Source organism: Rhamphochromis longiceps, linkage group LG17 (genome assembly GCF_057381845.1).
Source record: "Rhamphochromis longiceps isolate RC_006_pf linkage group LG17, R_longiceps_female_GT1.1, whole genome shotgun sequence".
Lineage (NCBI taxonomy): Eukaryota > Metazoa > Chordata > Actinopteri > Cichliformes > Cichlidae > Rhamphochromis > Rhamphochromis longiceps.
This window is the reverse complement of record NC_140573.1, coordinates 797,730-820,794: the sequence shown is the minus strand read 5'-3', so window position 1 is coordinate 820,794 and position 23,065 is coordinate 797,730. Positions and strand designations below refer to the sequence as shown.

General features: G+C 44.0%; 1 protein-coding gene across 1 annotated transcript; it reads right to left on the bottom strand.

Annotated features, from left to right (window-relative positions):
• Positions 1–950: 950 nt before the first annotated feature.
• Positions 951–12,559, bottom strand: LOC146649006 (apoptosis-stimulating of p53 protein 2-like). Its single transcript, XM_085387550.1, has 13 exons — positions 12,510–12,559; positions 12,393–12,402; positions 10,364–10,528; positions 9,976–10,195; positions 9,710–9,832; positions 9,304–9,407; positions 7,647–8,043; positions 2,992–3,764; positions 2,749–2,886; positions 2,428–2,561; positions 2,064–2,230; positions 1,375–1,574; positions 951–992 (listed from the first exon to the last, which is right to left on the bottom strand). Exons 1-13 carry the CDS (start codon positions 12,557–12,559, stop codon positions 951–953), a joined length of 2,523 nt encoding a protein of 840 aa, XP_085243676.1.
• Positions 12,560–23,065: the final 10,506 nt, after the last annotated feature.

Genomic DNA, 23,065 nt, shown 5'->3' with positions numbered 1-23,065 from the left:
CATTTTGCTGTGAGACAAAACTGCACATTCCAGGGTGGCCTTTTGTTGTGGGCAGTCTGAGGTACACCTGTGCACTACTCATGATGTCAAATCAGCATCCTGATGTGGCACACCTGTGAGGTGGGATGGATTATCTCAATATGGCAGATGTGCCCACTACCACACATTTGGACTGATTTGTGACCACTGTTTGGGAGGGATGGTTATATTGTGTATCTGGAATGAGTTTTAGGTCTCTACGTCCATCCCATGGGGAATGGGAGCAGTAACAAAGGTGTTGCGTTTATATTTTTGTTGAGTGTATATATATATATATATACTTACATTTCTTTGTGTCTGATGGTGTTGACAAAAACCTTGCACTTCCCCAGCAAAAACATAAATTAAAAAACACCTGGGAGATTGTACCAAAACATACTCAGACAGCCAAAACTTTGTGTAACAATTATATGTAAATATGTTTTGAAAAATCAAAAAATAACTTTTTTACCTGTTTTGTCCCTAATCTCAGGAATCGCTGAAATGCGAACTGCCAAGAAAAAGAATTGCATTTTTTTTTTAAATTTAAATTTAACCCTATTACAACTGTTGTGAAAATAATGCAGCATTTCATATAACACCATATCAACAGTCAAACATGGTGGTGGTAATGTGATGGTCTATGGCTGTTTTGCTGCTTGAAGACATGGACGACTGTAATTTGGAACCATGAAATCTGAAATGTTTAAGTGTGACAAATATGCAAAAAAGCTCCTGAGAAATCCAGATGAGGTTAAATCCTTTTCACATTCAATGAAAGATTGAGAAACATTTCCTTTTTTACATTTATTTTTTAAAAATCAACAACATCTGACTTTTTTTCCTCTACTATAAGAACCCAGAGGTTTATTCCCATGATGCACTTCTCTCGTGGAAACATGTAGTCCTCTGAAAGAGACACAAGCCGTCTTTTAGGCCAGGCTTCTTTGCCGGGGCTTAATCCTCAGATATAGCTGGGAATGAAAGATAGAGTTTCTCATTAAAACACCATTAAGATAACATTAAATACTGAAACGTCAAACTTAAGACTGTTAAGTAACAGGATTCTCAAAGCAGTTTTTAAATCTGATTAAAACATGTGATTTAAGGCCAACCTGAAGTAGCAACAGATTGGCAGACTAGACAGTTTAATTCCCGCACATTAGGAAATCTTACCGTCTTATTCTTTATTACATTTTTCTGATATTCTCCTGGGATGCTTTTTTACTTTAACAAGAAAGTTTTAAATGCTGATGTAATGGGACCCTAAACCCAGAAATCTGAACATTTCCTTATGAGTAGCTTCAGTCTAAAATGTTTATACAAGCTCTGCTAAATTTGGCATGGGCGGCTCACCCCCAGAAGGTTTCGGGGAATGTATCCCTCATGGTCACCGCATTGTGCCCACCACCACTCCGTTTCCACCTCATCCTCCCTTCTCAGCACTGTCATGCAGTCACCCTCACTGAAGCAAAGCTCGTCGTCACTCTGAGGCTTATAGTCCCACAGGGCATACACTACACCGTGATTCATCACACCCATCTTCTCCTGAACACCTAAAAAGACAAAAATAGATTAAAAGTTAATGAGTCTGATATTCTTTAAGCTTTTATGTGAAAATGTAATAACCTGAGACAAATTTAAACTACTTTAAGTCCAAGTCCATTTGCTGAAACACAAGCCTCACAAGTCTAGAAAACTTTTACAAAATTGATTTACTTCCTTGATATAACTGGTCTGAACCAAACCCCCTTAAAATGCATGAACCTATTCAACAGTCCTCAAAATCCAGGCAGATCACAACAAGATCCTTATGGCACCCAAGATCTTTTAAATCTCCTAAAGAACAATTAAGCAAATTCCAAACTCACCTGTAACCTGTACAGACACCCATCATAAATCAGTAAATCTCTTGTTGCTACAGAACACGCTCAACCCCTTGAAAGATTTGCGAAATTGTCCTTGAAATCAACAAATGTGTTATGAACTATGAGGCTTATCTCCCTGAACCCCTTTTGTTAATATGTTAACAGGTTTTGTCTCACCATAGAGGAACTGGGAGCACTGGACATAGCCATCTTCCATCTCTTCGCACTTGTCAGCAGCTGTCTGCATGTCACTATATGTTGTGGCGAATACAGCTGCTCCAGACTCGACAAGGAACTTACAGACCTGAACGTTGTTACAGGAGGCAGCACAGTGAAGGGGCGTCCTGGAGACACGAACAGAAGGAGAATGAGTAGTTAGTTAATAAGGACTGGTGCTGTGCCAAATTAATTTGTTTTCTTCCTACCATAGACAATGTAAAAGACAGACATAACATCCGGAAGTTATGTCCGGAGGTGTCACCATGGCTAAGTCCATCTTTTATACTGCCCATGTTTTCTACTGTTTCCTACATAGGCTCACCAGCCGTCACTGTCGGCAGCATTAACATTGACACCAAACTGAACCAAAAACTTGACAATCTCGGTGTGGCCGGCACAAACTGCGTTGTGCAGAGCTGTGATGCCCTCGTCGTTCGGCATACTAGGGTCATCCACCTGAAAGACACACAGTAACATACTGACCATATACCCTGGGGTGAAGAACAATTAAGGAATTTGCAAGTATAAATCTTTTTAGTGGATCTATAAAATAAGTATAGCAGTGTGTAGCTCCCACAATTTTTTGGTACATGTACAATGATAATAATGGGCTATTTTATTCTATTTGTTTTGTGTGACTCACATCATAGATAACCCTCTGGACAAGATCATATTCGCCCTCCAGAGATGAATCCAGTAGCAGGGCCAAAGGGTTGAACTTGACCCGCAAATTGTGGTTGGCTCGCTCTTTGCCAGCTTTATGGAGGTTTGATTTCTTACCCTAAGAAGAAAACAGAACTGCAATAAATTAGAAAAAAAATTGTGTTTGTATTTTAGGCAAACTGGATTTTTAATAACCTCTCAAAATCTGAGTCACCTCACTCACCGGCAGAACTGTGACCTGTCCTGCAACCTCTGGTGGCTGCAGGGGAACAGTATCATCTCCCTCTTCCAACTCCCCGCAGCTGGGGTAAGGTGGGGGTGGGTAAGGAGGGAACTCCTCTAGAAACGGTTCCTGGTGAGCTAAGGTTGATGGACATTTCTCTTTCTCCTTGTCCTTGTCTTCCAGCAGTGATAGCATGCAGTGGCAGGAAGTAGGATCAGAGATGGGTGAGCAAGGGGGTAGTGGGGGTGGGGTCAAACTTTTCTCAGGGAGTGGCTCTTTCAAGTCAGTTTCACTTTCATCCTGAACCCTGGCTACTCCATCTATGCCACCCATCCTGTCCTCATGAACTGTAGGCTGTATATGGATCCCTGCAGAATTAGCCGTCTCCATGGGGATGGTTTCCATAGCAACCAGAGTGGTTTTCTGGTAGAGCAGTTTCTGAATGTTGGGTCCTGCTGGGCCTTCGGGCTCTGTGATTGAGTTGCGTTTCTTCAGGGGTCGGGGTGCATGTTGCAGCCAGCGACGCAGATTATCCAGGTCAGCATCACTGGGGTTCCTGTGAGAGTTTGATATGAAGGGGAGGAGCTTGGTGGGTCTGAGCGGGCAAGGGATACTGTGTTCCGCTGTTTCTCCTCCGATACCTTCAGTGTTACCTGGGCAACTGTTGTCAGCTTCACTTCCGTCAGGTGCACAAAATTCAGAATTGAAGGAATGGTTTTCTGAGCTGATTGATTGCTGCCTGCTGCTGGCTGGAAGGACTGGTTTTCCATACACTAAGAAAAGAAAGAGAATACATGGATTCACAAGACATTTCTCACAGCAAGCTCTATTTGACCTCCATTAAACAAAAGCACAGATTACAAATTACATGTTTGATTATTGTTTGGGGTGAGAGGAAAAAAAACTCCCCCAAAAAACTTCATTATTGATAGATAAGTACCTGTTTTTCCTAAATACTGATACTGAAAAAGCTTGCTTTGCCAATAAACTACAAAGCAAAGGCAAATCAAGTGGTATCTAAATCAGTCCCTGACAACATGCCAGTAAATACCAGTCACAGCTGTTCCCTTCACCTCACATGGTGAAGTTTCCAAAATATAGTCTGAACAAGTACAACATCACAGAGGAAATGCTATCAAGTACTGGGCTATAAGTTTTATTTACATCCATCATGCAGGTATAATTAATGGAGTGAAATACTCCGTATTTTACTTCTAGGAGACAGGCTTATGGCCTGTATTTGTATAGTGCTTTACTAGTCCTTAAGGACCCCAAAGCGCTTTACACTACATTCAGTCATCCACCCATTCACGCACACATTCACACATATTGGTGATAGCAAGCTACATTGTAGCCACAGCCACCCTGCGCACTCCCGGCGCACTGACACAGGCGAGGCTGCCGGACACCGCGCCACCGGGCCTTCTGACCACCACCAGTTTTCTCTGTCAATCGTTCCTAGTTTAGTTATCTGTACAGGGAGTGCAGAATTATTAGGCAAATGAGTATTTTGTCCACATCATCCTCTTCATGCATGTTGTCTTACTCCAAGCTGCATAGGCTCGAAAGCCTACTACCAATTAAGCATATTAGGTGATGTGCATCTCTGTAATGAGAAGGGGTGTGGTCTAATGACATCAACACCCTATATCATGTGTGCATAATTATTAGGCAACGTCCTTTCCTTTGGCAAAATGGGTCAAAAGAAGGACTTGACAGGCTCAGAAAAGTCAAAAATAGTGAGATATCTTGCAGAGGGATGCAGCAGTCTCAAATTGCAAAGCTTCTGAAGCGTGATCATCGAACAATCAAGCGTTTCATTCAAAATAGTCAACAGGGTCGCAAGAAGGGTGTGGAAAAACCAAGGCGCAAAATAACTGCCCATGAACTGAGAAAAGTCAAGCGTGCAGCTGCCAAGATGCCACTTGCCACCAGTTTGGCCATATTTCAGAGCTGTAACATCACTGGAGTGCCCAAAAGCACAAGGTGTGCAATACTCAGAGACATGGCCAAGGTAAGAAAGGCTGAAAGACGACCACCACTGAACAAGACACACAAGCTGAAACGTCAAGACTGGGCCAAGAAATATCTCAAGACTGGTTTTTCTAAGGTTTTATGGACTGATGAAATGAGAGTGAGTCTTGATGGGCCAGATGGATGGGCCCGTGGCTGGATTGGTAAAGGGCAGAGAGCTCCAGTCCAACTCAGACGGCAGCAAGGTGGAGGTGGAGTACTGGTTTGGGCTGGTATCATCAAAGATGAGCTTGTGGGGCCTTTTCGGGTTGAGGATGGAGTCAAGCTCAACTCCCAGTCCTACTGCCAGTTTCTGGAAGACACCATCTTCAAGCAGTGGTACAGGAAGAAGTCTGCATCCTTCAAGAAAAACATGATTTTCATGCAGGACAATGCTCCATCACACGCGTCCAAGTACTCCACAGAGTGGCTGGCAAGAAAGGGTATAAAAGAAGAAAAACTAATGACATGGCCACCTTGTTCACCTGATCTGAACCCCATTGAGAACCTGTGGTCCATCATCAAATGTGAGATTTACAAGGAGGGAAAACAGTACACCTCTCTGAACAGTGTCTGGGAGGCTGTGGTTGCTGCTGCACGCAATGTTGATGGTGAACAGATCAAAACACTGACAGAATCCATGGATGGCAGGCTTTTGAGTGTCCTTGCAAAGAAAGGTGGCTATATTGGTCGCTGATTTGTTTTTGTTTTGTTTTTGAATGTCAGAAATGTATATTTGTGAATGTGGAGATGTTATATTTGTTTCACTGGTAAAAATAAATAATTGAAATGGGTATATATTTGTTTTTTGTTAAGTTGCCTAATAATTATGCACAGTAATAGTCACCTGCACACACAGATATCCCCCTAAAATACCTAAAACTAAAAACAAACTAAAAACGACTTCCAAAAACATTCAGCTTTGATATTAATGAGTTTTTTGGGTTCATTGAGAACATGGTTGTTGTTCAATAATAAAATTATTCCTCAAAAATACAACTTGCCTAATAATTCTGCACTCCCTGTATTTCTAGCCTAGGTTGTCTGGTATCTGGTCCTGTTCATGCCTGGTCTCACCTCAGTGTCCTCAGTGTAATGACAGGATTTCTGCGAGCAGTTTTGTAGAAATGGTGTCTAAAGGACCACTGATGGTTTTTTATAAAGTAATTATTGAAGTTAACTCAGGAAGATCAATTGGAGAAAAAGAGACAAAATAAATATCAGTGGTTCTGAAAGTACATGATGTTACATCTGTGAGATTGTTATGAGTAATTTTTTACTGCTGATCTGCACTGTGTTGGCACATGACATTGAAGAAGACAACGGGATGAATAATATCCTTAAATTAAGGATATAATTCCTCCCCTTGTACACTTTCAGAAAGACATCTGCTGTGATGAAATCTATTCCTCACTGCTGTGTAATCCATTATTGTAGATTGAAATGTTATTAGTAAACGATCAGACAAAACAGGGTTTTCAGGAAATACTGTTAACTGTTCAGTTTCGATCCCATATGTCATAACAAGATCTAGTGTATGATTAAAGTGGTGGGTGGGTTATTTTTTCATTTTGAATACAACGGATTAAATGCATGGATGATAAAATCACCTACAATAATTATCCTATCCGAGCTGAGCACTAAATCAGATAAAAATTCTGAGAAAACAGCCAGAAACCACGAGGCCCAAGTGAACAATAACAAATAAAGCTGTTTGTGTGGCTGTAATTTCAAATAAATTACAACTCTGCCTGTGTCTTTGGTTGATTAATAAGCTGGAGTGGAAGATTGCTGTCACACCCCGACTTATATTATTTAATAATAGACACTATTTTACTCTTTGGTGCATTTGTGGATACTATGTTTTTCTTTTGTTGTTATTTTTTATGTTTAAGTCATTATTTTGCTGATTTTTGGTTTGTTTTTTCTTGGTTTGGGAACAGACACAGTCTCTAAGGGGTTTTGGGGGATAACAGGGGGAGAGAAGCTGTGGAGAGGCGTGTAAGACTGCGACTCTGCTTCCTGATCCCAACTCTCGATAGTCACGCTTTTTTTGTGGGGGGGAAATTATTAGAGACATGGACAGTTTGGTGGTGTGGTGGTGTGAAGAGTGGAGAGGCCAAGGTACTAGTCAGTCGGCTACGAGCTAAGCTAAGGTAGTGAGTCCCTAAAGATGAATGAATACTTTGAATATAATTAGCAGGTTATTCAACAGAAAGTGTGCTTTGGATAAAGCATTTAAGGATTACACTATGTAATAATATAAGTTTTTAGATCAAATTTGAATCGAAATAAGCTACAGAAAACACCACTGTGTGCTGTAACAGGAACAGGAAGTGATGCTCTACCCCAAGACCAAGTGTTGGCAAGTTTGTCGCACACACCTTATTTTTCTGCAACGATGTAAATGCAAAAGCCTCTCCCCTGTTGACTGAATTTTGGTGTTTTGGTGAAATTTTTTAAATTCATATTTTTCTACTAAGACATATACTACATTTTGGTGAATAAGGAGGACCAGTGCTTCCAAGGACCAATCTTACACTGATCAAAATAATCAGAAAAATCCTTTTGGCCATAATTGTGCAGCCCTATCTTAACAGGAAGAGTATTCTAATACACGGGCAATCGTATCAGTGGATTACCTCGGGGCTGGCTCCGAGGCAGTGTTCCTTGGCCACTGTGTTGGTATCCCTTCCCCAGTGTAGCCTGCTGGGTGTACATCGAGTAGATTGAGGAAGCCGCCAGGGTCTGAGGTTTCTGAAGCACAGGTGGGGGACAATCAGAGAGTTCTGGGGTGTAGGGTCGCACAGCAGCAGCTGGAGGACTCTCCTGCTTGTTGGGCAAAGGGAGGGTGTTGCTATGACTGGATAGAATTCCTGGAGCCCTGAGGGGGGCCCCAACTGGCTTCACCTTACCTGGGAAGGTGCCAGTGTTATAGGGGGCTTTGGAGAAGGCTGACAGGCCAGAAGATCGGAATGGTTTGGGCTTGCTGGGAACTGGAGGAGGTGCTGTCAACTTGGAAAGACTTTTGGATGAGACCTGAAAGTAAAATATAGCAAACGTGGAAACACAGGGTTATACTCAGAGATTGATGATATAACTGCAAAATACAGAAAATGAAGCAATAAATCAAATATCAAAATGAGCTGAAATGTAAAATGGCTTTACATTAAAATTGTAAGTGCTCAGCAGCTATTAACCGGTTTGAGTTTGACTTTTCATATTTAGCCTTACAATTATTGTACCGTAATTGTCGGGCTATAAGCCGCTACTTTTTGCACAAGCTTTGAACCCTGCGGCTTTTAGTCAGGTGCAGCTTTTCTATGGATTGTCCATGATTTTTGTGATATCGTAAGAGGATTTGTTTTGTTTGTTCCGCTGTTGTACGGCACTACGTTGCCTGGCGAAAGGGCATGTGATCAGACACACAGTATCGGGGTTCAAGAGTTGTATGTTGGTCACATGTCCGTCCGCCAGGCAACGTAGTGCCGTACGAAGTAGCGCGAAAAACAAACTTCAAAGTAGCACTACGCGTTCAGCGGGAGGCGTGGATGATGAGCGGCGATAAACTTGCGAAAAGCAGGTTATGCTCAACTCCACCGGTGGATTCTGACAGCGTGGAAAAGTGTGAAAACATCCACGATCACCAACGGATTTCGAAGGGCTGGACTGCTGCATGATGGAGAGGAGGACACCGCCACGGCCCTTCTGAGGGTGTTCGACTCTGACACTGACAACGAGGATTTGTTTGGTTTTGAAAGTGACAACAAAGGAGAGAAGCTGAGAGTGGATGACGAAGCCACCCTGAGCCTGTTCGTTTCCGACACTGGAGAAGAGGACTTTGGTGGTTTTAGTGCGCAGGAAGAAGAGAAAGATGGTGGTGAATGACTGACTTTTCTTCTTGTTAAAGCCGTGTCACTGCACCTGAGCCTAAAAGGTAGTCCGAAGCTATTTTTCTGGTGTGCTGTAGGTTATTGTTATGTACTACATTTCTTACTCATTTATGAAGCACAGTATATGTTTCGTACTTGTAATTACCGCTACTTGTACATATACCTAAAAAGTTATGCAAATATGTACCCATAACTTGTTTTTCAAAATATTAATAAAAGGGGTGTGTCTCCAAACAGCCATCTCTTTCCTGACAATTCGCTTTGTGCATATTCTCTTACATATGATAAGTCAACATTGAAACACCTGCGGCTTTTAGTCAGGTGCGGCTAATGTATGTACAAAACAGGATTTTCTCCTGATTTTAGCTGTATGAGATGTAGAGACTAAATGGAAGCCCACTGATACCTGATTGTCCCTGAGCAGGTTCTCTGTGGAACGATTAGATCGTGAGGGGATGGGAGGAGGAATGTCGGACCCAGAGTAGCTCTTGTCTATGGCGGTCTCACCACCTAGAAAAGAGAAAGTAACTCTAACATCCATGGGACTTTGTTTAAACAATTTTCTATCTCCCAGATCTCATTCCTTCTATTCTCAGGTTGATTAGCCTGTCATTTGTACATGGTATTCTATGAATGCATGGATAGACCATCCTTAAATTAGGTTTTCAGTGAATGTCTCAATGTCTCAAAGAATCAGCGTGCCTGAACGTTTATGTGTCAGATTAGAAATGTAGTAACAAATGATTGTAAAGGCATAGAAAGTTTAAATCCTCTTTCTGCAAAAGGTAAAACAGAAACAGGACCTAACTGACCTGAGTTGCGGCAGCTTAGACTCGACATGCGAGGCAGAGTGGAGGCATGCTCGTAACCCCTACTGGATTCGGAAAATGAGCTTTCCCAGTCAAAGATCTTGCTTGTTTTTAAGGTGTTGAAACCTGTGAGGCAGAGATAACTACATCAAGTAGAGTTTTGGTACTAGAAATAGAAGTGACTAACTCAGACTCAAATAGTGTTTCAGCATGCTAGGACAGACTCAAAACATAGAAAAATATATTTCTTACATCACGGAAACATGTACCTGAGGCTGGTTTGACAGGCCTAGGAGGTGGCTTCAGTGATGAATCAGCCATGGGCAGGGTGACAGTGCCATCTGGGTATGCTGGCTTCACCAGAATCTCCTGGCGGACCGGCACAGGTGGCCCCTGAGAGCTTGATGTGGAGGATGACTGGATGTACGGCCCCACCGCTGCCACTCTGGAGCCCATGCTATATTGTGGGGCTGTACAGTCTGAAGCCACCTAGAGTGAGCAGAAATGTTTGACTGCTGCAGCCTTTTCGATCAGTACTTGTATATTAAGCAAACAACAACAAAGCAAAAATAAATGTTTTGTACAAAAAACAAACAAAAAAACCTTGAAATTGTAGAAATCTACTTTTGCTGATATTTTTTTCCTATATAAACTCACTGGCTGGTTCTCATTCTGCTGCAAAGCAGCCTTTTTCTTCCAGAGCCGTTCCCGGAGTTCAACCAACCGACGGTCCATCGCAGCTACTTCCAAGTTCCTTTTGTTCAAGCTGTCTCTCTGCTGCTGCAGCCTGCCACTATGATCCTGATTCAGCTTGTTTCTTAGCTGTTTGGAAAGGAGGGGGTGAGAAGTCAAAGTATGATTGAAAACCAACAGAAAAAATATTGTCTAGAATAATTTATTAGACACTAGGTTTAACCTCCTAGCAACTGTAGCTGGAAGTACTAACAGTGTGAGATAGAGGTATGTACAGCCTGATATCAAATCACTCCCTATATCAGTGGTTCCCAAGCTTTTTTTGCTTTTACGTTTAGTAAACAATTAAACAAATACAAGTTCACTCAGCAGCCGCGGAGCAGAAGCCAGGGGGAGTTGCAGTGACGCGCCCGTGAGCTCCGCCGGCAGCCAGCTGTGCCTGAGTGACCGAGCCCCGGGCCGAGAGGCCGGGGGCACCCCACCTCCGAAGTGGTCCGAGCGAGCCCCAGGTTCCAGGCCCCGATAAGCGGCCGCCAAGGAGTGAGCCGGTGTGTACCTGGATGCCCACCCCCAGACACAAAGAACCACCAACGCACCGACACCTGAGGGAGTCCGCCACTGGCAGGGGAAGTGGTGGTGGGTGGAGATAGGCCTCCAAACCTTGGAGGGCCTGAGGTGTCCCCAGAGAGGTGGTGTCTGATACCCAACCTGACATATAGACACAGACATACAGGCACACACAGACACAAACATCCATTCCCCCCCTCATGCTCTCATATACACTCACTCCACACTCAACCAACGTGGAGACAGACATAAAGAGACGCTGTACACACGATCACACTCCCCAAGCGTACTCTACAAACCGGGTCTAGGTACCCTTGCCCCTGGTGGGGGGAACTGCACCCAGACCCAGGTGGTGTTACCCTTTTCCCTGAGGTGGGGAGAGGCAGACCACCCCGACTCCGTAGCAGCAGGGAGGCCCCACTCCTCCCCAGTCGGACGGCCAACTCCTCCTAGCCCTCCCGCTCCAGCAGGCCGCAGAGAATGGGGGTGGGAGAAGACTCCAAACCTCCCTCCACCCGCTCATTGTAGTGTTGATGCATGTGTGTTCTAAGGTGCAATTAAAACCCAGGAGGGCATGGAGCTACCTGCCAAGGAGCAGCAGGTAAGCGCATAGTCCCTCCTGATAGCCCTCAATGTCTAAGTGTATTTAAAATTGAGAGGTGGGCAACGACGCCAGGGGTGAGGTGTACACCCTGATGGTAATATGGACTCCGTGATTGTGCCCACCCCCAAGATCCTATATGTATGTGTAATGAGAGTGTGAATAATGTGAATGTCTAAGTTGTGGGATAAAATTGAGGCAGAGGCAGCCGGAAGGGGACAGAGGGGGGGGGGGGGGTAGCCTCCTCTGCACCCTGGTGACATACCCCTACTCCAAGGCCCTACATGTGTGGGTGGTTGTGGTGGAGCGGGAAGAGGGAGGCAGCTGGAGATGGGGAGGGAAGGAAGGGAGGGGCAGGTAACCCCTCCCTGGGGCCTGCTCCCCCGCTGACCCCAGTAGGCACCCCCATACTCCGCGACCCACCAGGGAAAGGGGGCCCAGGCCCATCCAGACCGGGGCCCAGTGCAGCAGCGCCTCCCGGCCCCACAGAGCCCGGGACAGTCCACCCAACCCCACCACAGAGAAAACTGCACCCACCCCACCATCCACTCATCTTCCAGTCTACATAAGACAGTAAACGCCCAGGCTGAGATCTTCCTCCACCTCTCCTGTATCTTCCCCTCCTGCAGAGAAAGTCCCTTGTCCATCAGGGAAGTGACAGACAAGGTAAGCGACCCATGTTGTAGGTGACGTCAGACGCCAGAGATTTTGGCGGAGAAAAAAAAAGCAAATGGTAGCATAGAGTTTAACAAAGGTTTTTCAAGCTTCAGTATTACCAAATATACTAATCAATTGTCATATAACTAACATCATCTGTCCTATCACCTTTATCACCCTGGATGACAACGGGGAGAGTTTAGACGCTCTCCAAGATTACATCGACCGCTGTTTTCAAGATTTAGTAATGAAGAAGGCCCTGAGTGCATCTTCCCCGGCTAAAACTGAGACGCCGTCATCGAAGAGATGTCGCCCAGCAGACTCCCCCGGTACATCATCGCCTGCCGGCAAAGACATCACAGACATCCTGGAGTCAATCGACAAGCGATTGTCCAGTTTCGATGCGAGGCTGGCCCTGGTGGAGATCTTACACCGGGAATCTAAATCTCTGAGAGAATCCCTGGAATTCAGCCAGCAGCAGGTGGAAACGCTTGCCGCTGAAAATGCCACGCTACGGGAGTCGGTTAAATCTCTCACCGATAACGTGACCCAGCTAAACATTGAAAATAAAAAAATAAAAGAATCCGTTATCAATCTACAAGCCCGTAGCATGAGAGATAATCTTGTGTTTTCTGGTATTCCAGAATCTGCCGGAGAGGACGCAGAGGCAACGGTGAAAAGCTTCATTAAAATCCACCTGAAGCTGCCGGAGGACACCGTAAAGAACATCGATTTCGATAGAGTGCATCGCTTGGGGGGCGTGCGGTCGCGGACCGGGAGACCACGGCCTATTGTGGCCAAATTCGGTCAATTCAAACAAAAGGAACAGGTGAAGAGTCGCGGCAGAGAGCTGAAAGGAACTGACTTCAGCGTGAACGACCAGTTCCCCAAAGAGATCCTGGAACGACGCAAGGTCCTGTTCCCAGTTCGACGTAGCTTTATCCAGAAAGGCTCCCGTGCTGTCATCGCCGTGGACCGGCTCTACGTGGACGGACAGCTCTACAGCGACCCCGGCACCACACCGTGGTTATATTGACTGCACTCCAGATAAGAACCCGCTACACTCTTTTCTTATTCATTCACACTCTCTCCTTTAACATGAGTTTAACCTAGTAATATCAATATGATGTCATAGCAGATATAACACCGTCACCCTCCGTCATTGCTTTAATTGGAATGTTTCCGTTTCGTTTCTTTTTTTTTGGTGTTGCTCACAGTTCATGTGGTTTCTTTCTTTCTCTTGTCTTTCACTGCTGTGATCACCCACTTCCCCACTCACCTACAAACAACACCCTCTATTTCTCCATATTTTCACACCACGATCACGCAAACACATCAGCTCAATGGCAGCACATTCACAACAGCCTCACAGCACGCACAGATTTGCAGGACACATAACACAAGCCACGCTTGTTCATATTAGTGAATATTCACACACATAGTCAGACTTATGGAGCCTCTCACCACACTTCTTTTTCTCTTTCTATTTTACAAACAAGTGATGTTTCCACATCCTCTCCACCTGTCTAAACGAAACACCCAGCGTACATCATTAGACATACACACACAATTATGGGCATGCTGAGGTTTGTCACATGGAATGTAAATGGAGCTGGCTCCAGAGGAAAGAGGTTAAAGATATTTAACCAGCTTAAAAAACTACAGGCTACTACAAAACTACAGATGTTGTTTTATTACAAGAAACTCACAAACCTGTCACAGGTTTAAACGAACTTAAAACACCTGAGTTTCCTAACGTGTTTGCAGCCTGTTATAATTCTAGACAACGGGGAGTAGCAATTTTAATACATAAAAATGTTAATTTTACAGTACTCGATACAGTTATAGATCCAGAGGGTAGATTTCTAATTATTAAACTATCAATATTGAACAAAAAACTATGTATTGTAAGTATATATGGTCCAAATGTTGATGAACCCTCATTCTTCCACGGATTTTTTAGTGCACTCTCTGAACACCTTGATTGCACACTCATTCTTGGCGGTGACCTCAACCTTGGACTAAATAAAGACATGGATAGGCTCAACACAACAGGAACTCAGCGCAATTGGCAGTCCACAAATATAATCAATCAGTATATGAGCGACTTTGGTCTTTGCGATGCATGGCGCTCTCTTCACCCCACCAGTAAGGAATATACTTTTTTCTCGCATGTTCATCACTCTTACTCTCGTCTGGATTATTTTTTGGTCAGCAGCTCACTGCTGTGTGACATTTCAGACACTGAGATTCATCCTATAGCTGTCAGCGATCATGCTCCTGTATCTTTAACACTAATGCACAAGAATAACACTACGCCAAGAAAAAACTGGAGATTTAATATATCACTACTAAAAGATGAAGACTTTATTAAATATTTTAAAAAGGAATGGACTTCATATTTAGACTTTAATGAAATTGATCTGTTTCTTGACAACGTAACTCTTCCAAAATTACTAGACAGTGAAGCAATGGAACTGGATTCGCCACTGACGCCAAGTGAACTCCAGGAAGCCCTGATAGGTATGCCCAGTAATAAGGCTCCAGGTCCAGACGGCTTCCCTGCAGAATTCTACAAAGAATTCTGGACAATTTTGGCACCAGTATTCCACGGCATGTTGCAGGAAATCGAGGAAAATGACAGACTACCACCAAATATGAATTCTGCCAACATTAGTCTCCTGCTAAAACCAGGCAAAGACCCTTTATTTCCCTCAAGCTATCGTCCAATTTCTCTTTTAAATGTAGACCTTAAAATAATCTGCAAAGCTCTCTCAAAGAGATTAGAGAAAATGACCCCCCTCTTAATTCATCCTGACCAAACTGGTTTCATAAAAGGTCGGCACTCCTCAACAAACACTCGTAGATTACTTAATTTAATAGACTACTCATACGATAAAAACATCGAAACCATAATATTATCTCTAGATGCAGAAAAAGCATTTGACAGAGTTAACTGGAAATTTTTATTCGCAACTTTACACAAATTTGGTTTTGGAAACTCTTTCATAAACTGGATAAGAATATTATACAATTCCCCAACAGCTCGTATCAGAACAAATGACCAGACATCCTCCAGCTTCTGTCTCCTGAGGGGCACCAGACAGGGATGCCCACTCTCCCCTTCACTTTTTGCAATTTTTATCGAACCTCTAGCAGCAACATTTAGACAGGCTACAACAATTAAGGGCATAAAACAAAATGTAAGAACATAGAACATAAAGTCAGTCTCTATGGGGATGATGTGTTGCTTTTTCTGCAAAACACACAAACCAACCTCTCTGAGGTAATTACTTTAATAAACTGGTTTTCAAGAGTTTCAGATTATTCAATTAACTGGCCAAAATCTACAGTTCTCCCCATTAACTGCTCCTTCCATAATTCTTCCTCTGCCCCACTGCAATCCGGAAATATTAAATATTTAGGTATTAATGTCTCTCCTAAGCTTTCAGACTTAACTAAATTAAACCACATCCCACTTCTAAAGAAAGTAGAAGGCGATCTGACTAGATGGAAATCTTTACCCATATCACTCATGGGAAGGGTCGCCACTATAAAAATGATGATCTTGCCAAAAATAAATTACTTATTTTTGATGATCCCTAACAAACCATCACAAGATTGGTTCAGATCTCTGGATTCATATATTTCCAAATTCCTTTGGAAAGATAAACCCCCGCGTATCAGCTTAAAAACGCTACAAAGAACCAAGGATAGAGGAGGATTAGATCTGCCTAATTTTTACCAATACTTCTTAGCCAACAGGCTTCAGTTCATCTCAGAATGGTTAAAATATACCTTCTTAGATGAGCCCTGGCTAGATGTTGAACAGGCACTATGCAAGGATCTAGAGATTTCAGACCTACCATTTATTAGCTCAAACATCAAAAGACATGAATGCTTTAAAAGTATCAACATCAGCTTTTCTCTGACAGCATGGTGGGAGTTTCTAAAAATAATGGAATCTTCATTAATCCCATGCAAACGTACACCTATCTGGAATAACCCAGACATATTACAAAACAATAATATGATTAATTTCCCAGAATGGAGTTGTAAAGGAATTAAATACTTAGAACATATATTAGAGGGAACAGAATTTATTCCATTTGACAGACTAGTTGCACAATATGGGATCGACAAGATTTTTAGAATATCAACAAATTAAATCCATAGTAAAAAAGAAATTTAACCTCAGTCAAGTTGAATTACAAACACCACTAAGTGCGGCATATTTTCTTACTCTTAAATTCCCCAAATTATTATTTAAAATATACAGAACACTTTCTAAATTAGATGAATCAATATCCCTTCCTATTGCAAAGTGGGAAGCAGATTTATCAGTCAGCTTAGACCAAAACTTCTGGTCTCAGATTTGCTTAAAATCCTTTAAATTAATTAAAAAACCCAGTCTGCAATTAATACAATACAAAATACTACATAGAGTGCACTATACAGGTCATCGGATGTTCAAGATGGGCTTTACATCTTCCAACAACTGCTCACACTGTCAAGGCAATACACCAGACAATTACATCCACGCTCTTTGGTTCTGTCCACCAGTGCAAAAGTTTTGGCGCGAGATATGTGAAGACTTATCAAAGTGTCAGAAATGTAACATTCCAACTTCCCCCTTAGTGTGTTTGTTGGGCAGCTTAGATAATGTCACTTCAGAAAAGAATATAGCCCATATGGTTTTCACTGCCCTATGCATAGCCAAGAAAACTGTCCTCATGAACTGGAAAAATAAAAATAATCTTAATTCTAACCAATATAGAAATTATCTATTAGATCATATTAGTCTTGATACAGCCTCTGCCACCACATCAGATCAATTGCTCTGGGCTCCTTTTATCAGCTCCATCACCTAGTGGGGGTGGGGGGTCATAGTTTGGTCCCGCCTTCACTGTTGTGATTGGTGTGGGGGTAGGGACAGGCTTAGGGCGTCGGGGGGTTCCCCGGAGGCATCTTCCTTGGGGGGCTCAACCCGGGGTAGCGGTCATGTCCGGTTAGGGGCTCTGTTGGCTCTCAGGTGACTATTTCCTCGCGGCTGCGTGCAGCGGGGCTAGGGGAGGGTCTGTGCTGACGGACGTGGGTTACTGACCTGGTAGCCTGGCTGCCCCTGGGTGGGTCCGGGACGGGCGTGAGGTTCTGGGGGCGCTCCCTCTCTGGGCTGGGGCCCGGGCCGGGCCTCGGGGGCTTGGGTCCTGGTTGGTGTGTTGCCGGGGTTGTGGGCGGGTGGGTGCATGGGGGCCCAGCCCTGGAGCAGGGTGCCGCCGGTGCGTCGAGCCACCTGGAGGGCTCTACAACTGGTGGGGGAGATGGTCACTACCCGGCTTTCTTTAGACCGCGAAGGCCGGGTTCTCAGGTGGAAGCAGCCTCTGAATTTGGACACCCCCGCTGTTTCCGGGCTGGCCAATAATAACGGTGACATTTAACGTATTTTATCTGATAAATAAACACTGTAAAATGCATTTATCACCCTAAATTACTAAAATATCGATATTTTAATGTGAAAATCGATTCTAGAACAGAAATGATTGGTATTGGAGGAACCGATATTTCAGGATCGATCCACACATCACTACCCCTAACTTTCAGTAGCTGTTGAAAGGATAAAGTTGTGGTATATCAGTGGTTATAAATACCATTATTACTTTGGGATTAGTTTAACACAAAGTTAGTGCTGATCTGGGAGCATTGCTGTGAGTCACAGTGCGCAGCCTAAAGGTCCTTTCACATCGGCGGCAGCATGTGCTGCTAATGCTAACTAAAGGCCAAGGATCCAGAATTTGTTGCGCTGGCTGTTGAGCTCTGTGGGTTTTTGCAGCAGCTCTACCTGTACTAGATGCACCTGCTCCTTGTCGTTTCTATCTCTGACTTTATGTCCTCTACAAGAGTTTGGGTTTTTTTTGCTGGTCCTTCAAATGTTCAGTAAAAACATGTATGCTAATTCATAACGAAGAATGCTTTGTAACTATCCCCACTAGTGAAGACTGTCATTTCCACAACACTGCCCCCCCTCCCCACCCCGAGGTCCGCAGCGCTGTTGAAAAGGCTCTAGAGGTCCCTGTATTAAGCACGTAAACCTGTCACACAAAAATCACCAAACTCGGACGACCACAGACTGTTTTCCCTTGTGGTGATGAAGGAAAACGCTGGGCTGGCATGTAAAAGGGCATTTATTCCCTTCAAGGACCTGAAGCTCCATAAAGCACCCCTCCAATAGCCAAACCTATCTGTTCTCTGATTGGATAGTTAAATTTGTGATTGACATGACATTGGCCAATCAGATGAAAGGAAGAAAAATAGGGTCAAAATTCGTACTTGTAACTTGAAACTTGAGTGCAGAGTTTCACGTGTATTTTTGGCTCAGTTCACACACAAACCTTTTTTACACACATACGAATTCGTTTTACACATACAAATCCTGATTTACAAATACAAAATATTTATGACCACAATTTGAGCCCATATAGTTGGTCATTATAAGAAGTGTTTGTGACCTAAACATCAAGAATGTGGGATACTGTTTGTCTGTGATTTGGAGAACCCAGTTCGTGCTCCCGACGCAGGGAAAACCAATTCTGCAGGGGAGGCCTATCTTGGCCTTGTGCAGGTAAAGCCAAAGGGAAGATATGCTTCACAATATTTTCTAGTCTTTGGCTTGGAAGGCAGTTGGTTTGGAAACATATTTGGCGATGCTTCATACCCTGCTTTGCATATGTGTGGAAGCCCCGCCAAAAACCTGTCCATTATGCTACCATGCCCCCCCCCTGCAATGGCTCTGCACCCCCCCCCCCCTCCCCAGGGGGCGGGCCCCACACTTTGGGAACCTCTTCTTGAGACTTAAGTCATGACACACTTCTCTCCCCAACATAAGTTGCCAATATACACTCAACAAAAATATAAACGCAACACCTTTGTTACTGCTCCCATTCCCTATGGGATGGACGTAGAGACCTAAAATTCATTCCAGATACACAATATAACCATCCCTCCCAAACAGTGGTCACAAATCAGTCCAAATGTGTGGTAGTGGGCACATCTGCTATATTGAGATAATCCATCCCACCTCACAGGTGTGCCACATCAGGATGCTGATCTGACATCATGAGTAGTGCACAGGTGTACCTCAGACTGCCCACAACAAAAGGCCACCCTGGAATGTGCAGTTTTGTCTCACAGCAAAATGCCACAGATGCCACAAGCAATGAGGGAGCGTGCAATTGGCATGCTGACAGCAGGAATGTCAACCAGATCTGTCGCCCGTGCATTGAATGTTCATTTCTCAACCATAAGCCGTCTCCACAGGCGTTTCAGAGAATATGGCAGCACATCACACCGGCCTCACAACCGCAGACCTCGTGTAACCACACCAGCCCAGGACCTCCACATCCAGCAGGTTCACCTCCAAGATCGTCTGAGACCAGCCACCCAGACAGCTGCTGGAACAATTGGTTTGCACAACCAAACAATTTCTGCACAAACTGTCAGGAACCGTCTCAGGGACGCTCAACTGCATGCCCGTCGTCCTCATCGGGGTCTTGACCTGACTCCAGCTCGTCGCCGTAACAGACTTGTGTGGGCAAATGCTCACATTCGATGGCGTCTGGCACGTTGGAGAGGTGTGCGCTTCACGGATGAATCATGGTTCACATTGTTCAGGGCAGATGGCAGCTGAGAATGTCCCAGTTCTTGCATGGCCAGCATACTCACCGGACATGTCACCCATTGAGCATGTTCGGGATGTGCTTGACCGGCGTATACGACAGCGTGTACCAGTTCCCACGAATATCCAACAACCTCGCACAGCCATTGAAATGGAGTGGACCAACATTCCACAGGCCACAATTGACAATCTGATAGACTCCATGTGACGATGTGTTGCACTGCATGAGGCAAATGGTGGTCACACCAGATACTGACCGGTTCTGGGTCCCCAGACCCCCGATAGCGCAAAAAACTGCACATTCCAGGGTGGCCTTTTGTTGTGGGCAGTCTGAGGTACACCTGTGCACTACTCATGATGTCAGATCAGCATCCTGATGTGGCACACCTGTGAGGTGGGATGGATTATCTCAATATAGCAGATGTGCCCACTACCACACATTTGGACTGATTTGTGACCACTGTTTGGGAGGGATGGTTATATTGTGTATCTGGAATGAATTTTAGGTCTCTACGTCCATCCCATAGGGAATAGGAGCAGTAACAAAGGTGTTGCGTTTATATTTTTGTTGAGTGTAGTTAAAGGTTTTTAGTCTTTTTAAAAAATATTTTCACATATCTGTGTTTATGTTTTTAGCTCCTATAACTGTGCCTTGCCTAGCCAGAGAACCAAACTGTCTTTCATTAAACAAACGAATTTAAATTAAAATAGTAATATTTAGACCCACACAGCATGCTCATCCAACTACTAATTTGGTTCTTAGTTGCTGAAGAAGATCCACATGTTAGAAAAAAAAAGAGTTATTCAGGAAAACGAAAATATTTCCGCTGCATACAGACTAAAATAAAATTTTCCTAACAGGAGTGTAAGGGATTTATGCTAACTTTATGCTAATGCTAAAATAAGATATTAAAGTTTCAGATAGGGTTTTCTTTTTTTTTGGGGGGGGGGGGGGGGGGGGGGGGAGTCACCAAATATATTGTACACACTTTTTAAATATTTGAATTATTACAAACAACATTTGTGAAATTACAGCAGTGTAATATCCTGCAAAATAATCGGCTAACTAAATCTGCAACCAGGTAACCGAACTTGCTAGCAAACCTGAGTAACTTGCTAAACATTATAGCTTATTAATCAAAACACAACAAAATTGTAAGAAAAAACAGGAGAAAGTCAATTCTTGTAGTCTTTCTAGTGTCCTGATGATTCATTCCAATCTTTTAGTAATATTTCCCTCAAAACAATTTTCAGAGTTACTCATCACTTATTGTAGCCACCTCACCTTTTCTGGCCGACTTTTGCTGGATCAGCGTTTGAATCATCAACCAGCAAGATGTGGTACTCCCTGTATGCAGAGAAATACAGTCTTCACCACAAAATTACACCACAGTGGTTAATAATAATCTCCATTCACATAAAAGCTGAGGGTGAGTTTAGCTCTTACTGTTTTAAATGTAAAAGTAGCTCCAGTCAGCTGAACCAAAGACAGAGGCAGTGTTGCCAACTCCTCAGTAAGGAAAATTGCTATTGGTTGTCCTAAAAGTCGCTAGAAGTCAAATGACGTCATTGTCTAATTTGCATAATTGGTCATGCTAATCTAATTGTAACCTATGTTGTTGGAGAGAGAAATAACATCATGGAAGAGACATAATGTGAGTAAAAAACGTCCTAAATGCATTTAGAGTTTATTTAGAACTACAAATTAAATTTCTTTTAGCAATTATTGTTTTTTTTAATGTCACAATTCCAACCCTGCTCCTTTACCCGGGCTTGGACTGGCAAAAGTGACCCGAAATAGGCACTGTGGTGGAGTTACTTTGTGTGTGTTTCACAGCAAAATCTCCAGTGTTAAATTAACACTAGAGAGTGTCTATATGGGTCCACACCTCTGAGTGTTAAATACAACACTGTTGAGTGTTAAATTAACACTTTTGACAGTGTTATATGTTTAAAAGTAACCTAGTCAGTTTTGAAGATTAACAATGGCTAACACTGAGCAGTGCTGATTTTCTAACACTGGAATATTTCTAACATTTTGAGTTATTTTCCTCAACAAAGCCCCCAGGGGGGCTAGGAGGAGGAGTTGGCCGTCCGACTGCGGTCTGGAGTGTGGGGCCTCCCTGCTGCTGCGGAGTCGGGGCGGTCTGCCTCTCCCCACCGCAGGGTTCGTAGACCCGGTTCGTAGAGTACGCTTGGGGAGTGTGATCGTGTGTACAGCGTCTCTTTATGTCTGTCTCCACGTTGGTTGAGTGTGGAGTGAGTGTATATGAGAGCATGAGGGGGGGAATGGATGTTTGTGTCTGTGTGTGCCTGTATGTCTGTGTCTATATGTCAGGTTGGGTATCAGACACCAAGGTTTGGAGGCCTATCTCCCCCCACCACCACTTCCCCTGCCAGTGGCGGACTCCCTCAGACATCGGTGCGTTGGTGGTTCTTTGTATCTGGGGATGGGCGTCCAGGTACACACCGGCTCACTCCTTGGTGGCCGCTTGTCGGGGCCTGGAGCCTGGGGCTCACTCGGGCCACTTCGGAGGTGGGGTGCCCCCGGCCTCTCGGCCTGGGGCTCGGTCACTGAGGCACAGCTGGCTGCCGGCGGAGCTCACGGGCGCGTCACTGCAACTCCCCCTGGCTTCTGCTCCGCGGCTGCTGAGTGAGCCCTCATCTGGGACTCTCCTCAGCTCTTTCTGGGACAGTGGCGCGGCTGCCCCTCTGTTGGTCTTCCTTGGTCTCTTGTGTTCTGAGGGCCTCTGGATGTCTGGAGTTTTGATATCCTCCATACCTGCTTCATGCCCTGGGGGACGGGGCTGTGGCCCCCCCACACCCTCTAGCAGATCATTACATGAAGGAACCTTTTAAAAAAACAAGCGCGTCCATGCTCACAGGTGTACACACGGGTGCTCACACACACAAACTACACCCTTTTTGGCTCCTACCTCAAAGCACACTGTGTTCTGTTGATCTTATGTGCTGCACAATAATGTTTAATATTTAGTATTTACTGTCATATTCCCATATATCATTGTGATGTTGTTTATTCTATTACTCTTGTTTTCTTCTGCTTGTTTTCTTTTTTCTTTCTCAACAGGTGATCCAGGTGATCGATATATGCATTTTTTTTCTTTTTTTTTTCTTCTGCCCATTCTGTTGGTTTTTGTTTTTTGCCCTT